We start from the raw sequence: 10421 nt of genomic DNA on the forward strand, positions 1-10421 counted from the left end.
TGTGAATAGACATTGCGTCCTGGTTGGAAGCGATGTCTATTCACTCTCAAGACACTTCAGTAACGTTAATGTGTGAGTAAGTGACAGCACATAGTGAACAACGCAGGATCACTATGTTCTACTCAGAACATATTAACATGAATGGAGAGAAGTGTATGACGCTGATTGGTCAGCGTCATACACTTCTTTACAACTCCCACTTGGTCAAAAGCTAAAAATAGCCCAGTTTAATTAAGAAAGTAATTAGCATAAATCTAAAATAGGTCATAACTCTGTCAAAAATTCTAGTTTTTCTAAAAAAAAAACACTGCTGTAATTTACATTACAGCGCCGATCACATTATGTAGAAGATAGGGCATTTATAATGTGGTGACAGAGCCTCTTTAAAGAGGCTCTGTCACCAGATTTTGCAACCCCTATCTCCTATTGCAGCAGATCGGCGCTGCAATGTAGATAAGAGTAACGTTTTTTTTTTAAATTAAAAACTAGCATTTTTGGCCAAGTTATGACCATTTTTATATTTAAGCCTATGAGGCTTTCTAAAGTACAACTGGGCGTGTTTAAAGTAAAAGTACAACTGGGCGCGTATTATGTGCGTACATCTGGGCGTTTTTACTTCTTTTACTAGCTGGGCGTTGTGAATGGGAGTGTATGATGCTGATGAATCAGCATCATCCACTTCTCTTCGTTAACACCCAGCTTCTGGCAGTGCACAGACACAGCGTGTTCTCGAGAGATCACGCTGTGACGTCACTCGCTTCCTGCCCCAGGTCCTGCATCGTGTCGGACGAGCGAGGACACATCGGCACCAGAGGCTACAGTTGATTCTGCAGCAGCATCGGCGTTTGCAGGTAAGTTGATGTAGCTGCCAGAAGCTGGGTGTTAACGAAGAGAAGTGGATGATGCTGATTCGTCAGCATCATACACTCCCATTCACAACGCCCAGCTAGTAAAAGAAGTAAAAACGCCCAGATGTATGCACATAATACACGCCCAGTTGTACTTTTACTTTAAACACGCCCAGTTGTACTTTAGAAAGCCTCATTTGCATAAATATAAAAATGGTCATAACTTGGCCAAAAATGCTTGTTTTTAAAAAAAAAAAAACGTTACTCTTATCTACATTGCAGCGCCGATCTGCTGCAATAGGAGATAGGGGTTGCAAAATCTGGTGACAGAGCCTCTTTAACTAGAGCCCCCAGACATAACTTTGCTTGGGGCCCCAGAAATGCCAAATTTGCCCCTGGGGGTAAGTACAAGGATACTGACTGCTGGGTCCCTGTATCTAAGCCTATCATGTCTGATACTGTCTTCTGAGACAATGTATCCAGTTCTATCCTGTGGTGTAGCTATAGGGCCTTAGTCTTAAAGATATTATAAAAAGTGGACCCATCATATGAAGAATTATAAAGAGAGTGATAGAAATGCTGTGCAGTCGTCCTGCACAAAAAACTTCACTAATAAGAGTATTCAGACTTCTGTACATGGAGTCACGCTGTGTCCTGGGATTGAGAGCATCTGAGTAATTAATATCCACTGCAGTCATTCATTCCAGTGGTCAGTCTTTTGTGGGCTCAACCTAAGATGTACTGTGATTTTTTTCACAGAAGCTGACCAATGTAATGAGTTCAGAGAATATAAATTAGGCATACTTTATAGAGTAAAAAATATTTTTTTTGCTGCTTTTTAGTTATACACTATCTGCTTCTGGAAAAGCTGGATGTCAGCCAATATTACACCCATCTCAACTATCACAGGAGTTGTCATCTGGCCTTTCCAGATTCCTGAACATTTAAACCTCCAGGAGCAGATGTCGAGTGCATCTCTGCAGGAATTAGCATTTTATATGCTGTACAATATACAGCATGGTAGAACTCATTAGTTGCGGCACTTGTGAAGTACTTGTGATTGGATACTGTTTATACAGTCAGGATATGAACACAGAGGATTAGATGAAATGGTTTTATTAAGAAATGCAGAGAATACAGTAACTTTCCTGTGTTCAATATACTGTACTGTACTGCACAGCGTCGGCTGCAAAACTCCGGCTGAACAAATGTACAGGGCTTTTTGCACTATCTGGTGGCAGAATCGAGATATTACATGTCAAATTATTTTAAAAGCACAGAAAGCCAACCCATCTCAATATGTTTCTATAATGTGCCACAGCATGTTACTATGTTGGGTTATACCTGTCAAGATAACGATTTCTGCATTTGTACAATCCCAGCCGGGATGACCCAATGTCATTTAAACTCCTGAAATATAGTACAAACCACCAGGGGCGTAGCTAAAGGCTCATGGGCCCCGATGCAAAAATTCTTACTGGGCCCCCCCCCACAAACTCCTCATGGCCGACGGTCCGCAGCTTTCAGCTGCATCGCTGGGTCTCCTAAGTGACCCAACAATGCAGCACTAGCAGCCGGGGCGTCACTAAGGCTGGGTTCACACACCCTATTTACGGACGTAATTCGGGCGTTTTAGTATTGAATTACGTCCGAAAATTCGGCTCAAAAGCGTTGGCAAACATCTGCCCATTCATTAGAATGGGTCTTACGATGTTCTGTGCCGACGGTCATTTTTTTTTACACCCCGCTGTCAAAAGGCGGCGCGTAAAAAAGACGCCCGCGTCAAAGAAGTGCCTGTCACTTCTTCAGACGTAAATGGAGCCGTTTTCCATGGACTCCATAGAAAAACAGCTCCAATTACGTCCGTAATGGACGCAGCGAAAGACGCCTGCACGTGCCATTACGGCTGAAATTACGGAGCTGTTTTCTCCTTAAAACAGCTCCGTAATCTCAGCTGTAACGGACGCTGCCGTGTGGACATACCCTCAGGGCTTAAAATGTCAAGGGAAATAGCCCCAATACATATGTGTCCGCCCAAAAAAAAGTGTGTGTATATGAGACAGCATAGCATATCTATAGCACTACGACCCTATAAACTATGGATAGGATTAGATACATTGGCTCAGCAGACAGTATCACACATAATAGGATTAGATACAGTGGCTCAGCAGACAGTATCACACATGATAGGATTAGATACAGTGGCTCAGAAGGCAGTATCACACATGATAGGATTAGATACAGTGGCTCAGAAGGCAGTATCACACATGATAGGATTAGATACAGCAGGTCAGCAGACAGTATCACACATGATAGGATTAGATACACAGCTCAGCAGACAGTATCACACATGATAGGATTAGATACAGCAGGTCAGCAGACAGTATCACACATGATAGGATTAGATACACAGCTCAGCAGACAGTATCACACATGATAGGATGAGATATAGGGCCCAGCAGACAGTATCACACAAGATACGATTAGATACAGGGCCCAGCAGACAGTATCACACATGGTATATGGAAGAAGTCCTCCAGCTCACCTGACACTTGATGTATGTGTCGCGGTTATCGCACGGGCTCTCGTGTCGGCACACGATGGGTGTAGGCAGGCAAAGGCAAAGGGCTGAGTCCAGCGCTGAAGAGGATAAAAAGGAAACTAGTTCCAAGTTTACTGAATTTTCAATTAAAAAGGTCCAATAGGTTGGAGTCCTGGTGTGCAGACAGGAGTAAGTAACGATCCAGTCCTGAAGCCACTTCAGGACTGGATCGTTACTTACTCCTGTCTGCACACCAGGACTCCAACCTATTGGACCTTTTTAATTGAAAATTCAGTAAACTTGGAACTAGTTTCCTTTTTATCCTCTTCAGCGCTGGACTCAGCCCTTTGCCTTTGCCTGCAGTATCACACATGATTGGATTAGATACACAGCTCAGCAGACAGTATCACACATGATCGGATTAGATACAGGACTCAGCTCGCTGACATTGCGGCTCCAGCGCTGGACCCAGGATAGGTAAGAATAATAATTTTGCTTTTTTATGTGTTACTGATTATTTTTGTGTGTTTGTGTTTTTTTTACAGGTTCGGTTGTTGGACTTCGGATACGAGGACTTCAATGACGGCGTTTTTTTTATTCTCAATAAAATGGTTAATGAGGGTTGTGTTTTTTTATTTTAATAAAATATTTTTTCTATGTGCTTGTATCTTTTTAAACTTTATTATCACCGCCTTAGTAATGGCCGCTGGCTGATTGACAACCTCCATTACTAAGGCGGGGCTTAATGTTAGCCGGTGCAGAGGCCAACGCTAACCCCCATTATTACCCCGGTGCCCACCGCCACCAGGGATACTGGGAAGAGCCGGGTACGAACCAGTACCCGTCCATCTGTAGTGACGGGCAGGCACCGGGGTGGCCGCAGGCTGGTAGTATTAGGCCGGGGAAAGGCAAAAACAGTGGCCCCTACCACCCTGGTAATGCTGCCTGCTGCTGTGTTGTATCTGGCTGGTTATGAAAATTGGGGGGGACCCCACATCGTTCTTTCCAATTATTTTTTTTTTTTTAAATGACGTGGGGTCCCCCCCATTTTTCATAACCTGCCAGATACAATAAAGCAGCAGCAGCCTAGCATCACCAGGGTAGGAAGGGCCACTGTTTTTGGCCTTTCCCCTCCTGACAATACCAGCCTGCGGCCACCCCAGTGGCCGACCATCACTACAGATGGTCAGGTACTGGATGGTACCCGGCTCTTCCCAGCACCCCTGGTGGCGGTGGGTACCGGGTTAATAAAGGGGGTTAGTGTTAGCCTCTGCACCGGCTAACACTAAGCCCCGCCTTAGCAATGGATGTCGTCAATCAGCCGGCGGCCATTACTAAGGCGGTAGTAATATAGTTTAAAAAAAACCACAAAGACATAGAAAAAATATTTTATTGAAATTAAAAAAAAAACACACAACCCTCATTAACCATTTTATTGATAATAAAAAAAAAAGCCGTCATCGAAGTCGTCCTGGAATCCGCCGTAGTCCAACGACCGAACCTGTAAGAAAACACACAAAAAATGATTAGTAACACATGTGTTAGGCTTAGATACAGGGCCCATGTGTGATACTGTCTGTGGGACCCTGTATCTAAGCCTACCACAACGTAGGCTTAGATACAGGGTCCAGCAGACAGTAATCTTATACAGTATAAGATTACTGTGTGCTGGGGCCCTGTATCTAAACCTACAGTGTGGTAGGCTTATATACAGGGCCCATCAGACAGGCTCACACATGGGCCATGTATCTAAGCCTACCATGTGATTGGCTTAGATACAGGGCCCAGCAGACAGGATCACACATGGGCCATGTATCTAAGCCTACCATGTGATTGGCTTAGATACAGGGCCCAGCAGACAGGATCACACATGGGCCATGTATCTAAGCCTACCATGTGATTGGCTTAGATAAAGGGCCCAGCAGACAGGATCACACAAGCTGTGATCCTGTCTCATGGGCCCTCTAAGCCTGCTACATCGTAGGCTTAGGGGTTGTGCAGTCCCTAAACATTGATGGCCTATCCTCAGGACAGGCCATCAATAGCTGATGTGTCTCCCGGGACCCGCAAATCAGCTGTTTTGAAGGGGCCGCAGCACTCGTATGAGAGCTGCTTCCCCTTCATTTCACTACTCGCCCACACTGTGAATCGCCGACACCGATTCACAGTGTGACCGGAATGAAGGGGAGCAGCTCTCGTACGAGTGCTGCGGCCCCTTCAAAACAGCTGATTGGCGGGTCCCGGGAGTCGGACGCCGCCAGTCAGGGCTAAGCTTACCTTCCTCTTCGGCCGCGGCGGGAGTTCTGTCGTCTCGATGCTGTGCGCGGCGCATAGCGCTGTGACGTCATGCGCTGCGCACAGCGCTTGACGTCAGGACCTCCGCTGCGATCCGGAACCAGGAAGTAAAGTATGTTACTATAGTAACAGGGGCCCGCGGCCCGAGTTACTATAGTAACTTTTTATTGATGTGGTGCGGGGGGCCCCCCTGGCTTCGGGGCCCGGTCGTAATTGCGACCACTGCGACCCCTATAGCTACGCCAGTGCAAACCACACTACCCAATGTCTGCCATAGTCCTTAAATATAGTGTCAGCCACATTACCCTGTATCAGCTATGGTTGACAAATATAGTTCACACACGCAGAAGTAGTAGCAGCAGCATGTTAATAGACCAATAGGATAAAGTTTGTTCAGTCATGGAACATAATTATTAATTATCTAGAATTTCTATTATCCAGAATTTCTCCCTTGCTTTTATTAATAAAAAATAACAACCTGTCCTGCAAAAACAAGCCCTCATACGGCTACCTAAAAGGAAAAATAAAAAGTTTTGGCTCTCAGAATGCGGCCACACAAAATGTATTTATATTTTCATAATTTTTCTGGTGCAGATATACTAAAACATGAAATATATATATATATATATATATATATAGAAAGAAGCATAGAACACAGCAACGGCACCAGGACTTCAGAGTAGATGAAAGCAAAAAGTGGATTTATTCACCTCAGTATAAGCAACGTTTCGGTTCAACAGGAACCTTTCTCAAGCCATGGCTTGAGAAAGGTTCCTGTTGAACCGAAACGTTGCTTATACTGAGGTGAATAAATCCACTTTTTGCTTTCATCTACTCTGAAGTCCTGGTGCCGTTGCTGTGTTCTATGCTTCTTTCTATTTGGATGTTGGGGAATTGATTCACCCCCAGGTAACGAGCACATGGCCTGATTTTTTGGAAACCATTGGAGTGCTGTGTTCATCTACCATTGGACTGTATATATATATATATATATATATATATATATATATATATATATATAAAATTATTTTGTATTGTCACATTGATACCGACCCGTTGAATAAAGTTAACAGGTTATTTATCCCACACGGTGCCCGTTTGCTCCATTTAAACAAAGCAACAAATGGAATGTAAGGGGATGAACGATCGTTAATACAATTGTTCGTCCCCACAAATTTTCAATCTTGTCAGCACAATATTCCCTGTTTATAGTTCATAATTTAGATGTGATAGATTACAGGTGGATACTTTTCATGGCACGATTCACCGCAAAACACCGCGTGGATGTCTTTGTCCGCAAAACAGGGAACCTGTTGTTAAAAATTTGAATCCCACCCCTGCCCATAGCAATACATGTTGCTGTCAACTTGAAAATAATAATTCTGTCTAGGTGTTAAAGAGCTTGACTGTGGTTGGATACAGTCCTTGAAGACCTCACAATTTTTCATAAACAACTTTTCAGGGCAATCGGGGCACTTTTGATTCGCAACAAATTTATTCAAACATAATCAAATCGGTTTAACTGAATTCCAGGAAATATGCTCATCTTTACAAATAAGGCTCTCTTCACATATGCGTCATGGATTTCCTTTAATAATGGAAACCCTGACGCATAGCTGGATCTATTGCATGAGAGATACCCGAGGTGCCCGATGGACCACATTGGCTTACAATGCAGTCAATTAATCTCCACCAAGGTGCTCGTTGTTTTGACAGTGACAGGTAAAGCAGCGCTCCAAATGGAGTCTTCAACTTAAATGTGACCATAGCCTAAGGTCCAATGTTAGAAGAATATGTGTTTTAATAATTCTGAGCAACCAAATGTAAAAAGTGTGGAAGTCATAAACTAGTCATGCCCTTTTACTTTTGACACTTCAGAAACCTACTCAGCCTACGATAAGCTTCTTTGAATTGCTTATTCTTCATGGTATAAATAAGGGGATTCAGTACTGGAATCAGTATGATGTAAAGAACAGAGAAAAGCTTGTCTTGCGTTGGGGCATATGTTGATGTGGGTCTAACATGTAAAGAGAGGGAAGTCCCATAAAATATAATAACAGAGGTCAGATGGGAAGCACAGGTAAAGAACGCTTTCCGTCTCCCATCTGCAGACTTAATATTCAGAATAGTGTTGATTATAAACACATAAGATGACAACGTCAGTGTGAATGCACTCAGTCCTACAATTGCCCCCAATACATATGTTGCAATCTCCACATGTATGGTATCATTGCATGAAAGGTTTAATAAAGGAGAAATATCACAGAAAAAATGATTGATCTGGAGGGAAGAACAAAATGACAAGTTGGCTATGAAAACAGTATGTAAAACCGGTTCCAAAGCAGCAGCAATCCACGTTCCTACTAAGAACAATATGCAATGTTTTATACTCATGAATAGGGCATAATGAAGTGGGTGACAGATGGCCACATAACGGTCATAAGCCATGACCGCAAGAAGGAAGAATTCAGTACAAGTAAAGTAGATGAAGAAATACAGTTGGGTCATACACGCGTTAAATGTTATGGTCCTCTGTTGAGTGAGGAGCATGGAGAGGAGCTTTGGCAAAATATTTGAGGTGGACACAATGTCCACAATTGATAAGCTGCCCAGGAAAATATACATTGGCGTGTGTAGATGAGAGTCAAAGGTAATGCATGTAAACACAGCTATATTCCCTAATACAATGTTAAGGTAAATTATTAGAAATATTACAAAGAGATGAATCTCATATGGAGAGATGGCCGGGAAACATTCGATTGTAAATTCTGTCACCTTGGATTGACTCTTCATACTCAAATTAAACATCACTCTTTTGGTTTTGATTTTGGTAAAAGATAATTTTAACATAATATAAGACAATTTATAATGATGCAGCAGAACTCAACTGGAGAGTAACTTGGGAGTTGTTTTTTCTTACCTGAAAAGCAATAATACTGTTAATAATATATATGTATTGTTACTTAAAATATAATGGTCCACACGTATCAAGTTCGATGCCCCACTTTTTGTCTCATTTAGTTAGCCACATGAGCATGGATATGGGTGGAGGTATTTTTTAGCCATATTTATGAAATGCAACTTTTTAAATGTAGCAAAAAAAAGTTGCATCTTCACGCCACCAGACGACTGGAGAGAAATGGAAGCCACAAAAAGTAATAAAAGCACAGCACCTTCTCCAAAAGAAAATTTACCAAATGGTATGCGACATTTGATAATTTTTACTAAATAAGCTCCAAAAACCTGACGCTAGAATAACATAAGAATGACCCAGACAAATTGTTACATTTTACCAAAGTTCCTATTGAATAGATGCAAGCAGAGATCTTGAAAGCCATATTGAAAGAATGTGTAACTTTCAATTACATACAAACAATATTTAATTGCTGAAACCGGAATTCATATTTTTTTAATTCAAATAGTTTTCATTGAATTTTAAGACCCACAGAAAAGGAATACAAGACAAAATACCCAGACCATCTCCCACCCCCTCCTATTGAAGGCCACAGCTAAGAGACTGTTAAGTACAAATATCAACTCAAGAACAGCACAGGCACGTAAGGCCTAGGGAGATGTCAAAGCATGGGGAAACTTTCGTCAGCCATCATGCTACGGTTTATAAGAAAGATGTGGTAAGATTCTGGTTCAAAACCCCATTTCTCAGCGAAGCTGCAGTATCCAGCCAAGGCGGCCATAACTTCTCAAATTTGGAAAACGTTCTCCTCTTTTATTTTTTAAGATATTTTCATATATTAAAATTGTTTTTGCTTTGTCGGGGACTGAATCTACTCTGAATCCAGGGTAAAACAATCAACTTGCATGCTATATACAATAAATGTTTTACTGCAATTTTACAATACGTGTCTAGTGGCAGTTCATCTATATAGCCTAACAAACATATTTTAGGGTCTCTGAGCAGGTTCGTACACCATGCTTTGTTAATGACTCCCAGGACCTTGCTCCAGTAATCATATAACTGTGTACAATCCCATAACATATGAATGAGATAAGCAGGCGACGCAGAACATCTCGGACACGTAGCATCTGTTTAACTCTATATGATTGAGAGAAAAACAGTGTTTTATACACTACTGCTCTCAGCTAAAGAGACATTCAAAAAGGTTACTAGAATACTTGACCATTGTTCCTCTGTAATATACCCAATATCTCTTTCCAATCTATACTTATTAAGTAGGGGATAATGTGTCAAATATTTATTGAGAATATACCAGTATATATTAGAATTAAGGCATGTTCTACGATGCATAGAGGCAATACTAGTATCCACAGCATCTTGTATTGTAAGAGGTGTCACACTGCATTGGATATCGTCTGCATGCCTTAATTGTAGGTATTGGTAAAACACCAATGCAGTAGATGGAGTTCCTCCTGCTGACGCATTTTAATATTATTATCAACGGACAAATCCTGGTAACACCTTCGGAGTTTATCTTCAAAGCTGCTATATTAAATATATATATATGCAGTGGCGTAACTATATGGGTCTCAGCGAAAGAATTGCCTGGAGTCTCCCCCCCCCCCCCCTCACCTAGCTTCTACTTTGCTGGGTCACCTATGTTAGAGGGAACCAAAGAGATACAGCAAAGAAGCTCAAAGCATGGGTGGGGGCTCGGCCGTCAAATAGACACTGTGTGGGGGGACCAGGGGAGTGGAAAGTGTTTGATGCATCCATCCAGATTACATATGTGGCCAAGGAGTGCCTGCCATCCACTTAA

The 10421-nt window shown here is 42.2% G+C and overlaps 1 protein-coding gene across 1 annotated transcript; it reads right to left on the bottom strand.

Moving 5' to 3' along the window:
- Window positions 1-1542: 1542 nt before the first annotated feature.
- On the bottom strand, window positions 1543-8493 carry LOC142662947 (olfactory receptor 5AR1-like). The gene is made up of 2 exons (XM_075841240.1): window positions 7572-8493; window positions 1543-1589 (listed from the first exon to the last, which is right to left on the bottom strand). The coding sequence occupies exons 1-2, from the start codon at window positions 8491-8493 to the stop codon at window positions 1543-1545; spliced, it is 969 nt and encodes a 322-aa protein (XP_075697355.1).
- Window positions 8494-10421: the final 1928 nt, after the last annotated feature.

Source organism: Rhinoderma darwinii, chromosome 11 (assembly GCF_050947455.1).
Source record: "Rhinoderma darwinii isolate aRhiDar2 chromosome 11, aRhiDar2.hap1, whole genome shotgun sequence".
In the NCBI taxonomy this organism is placed as follows: domain Eukaryota; kingdom Metazoa; phylum Chordata; class Amphibia; order Anura; family Rhinodermatidae; genus Rhinoderma; species Rhinoderma darwinii.

Coding starts and splice junctions, on each gene's coding strand:
- LOC142662947 (XM_075841240.1), bottom strand. CDS start 8,493: ATGTTTAATTTGAGTATGAAGAGTCAATCCAAGGTGACAGAATTTACA. Junction 1,590..7,571: donor AGAAGCTTATCGTAGGCTGA/GTAGGTTTCTGA, acceptor AAAAAATCACAG/TACATCTTAGGTTGAGCCCA.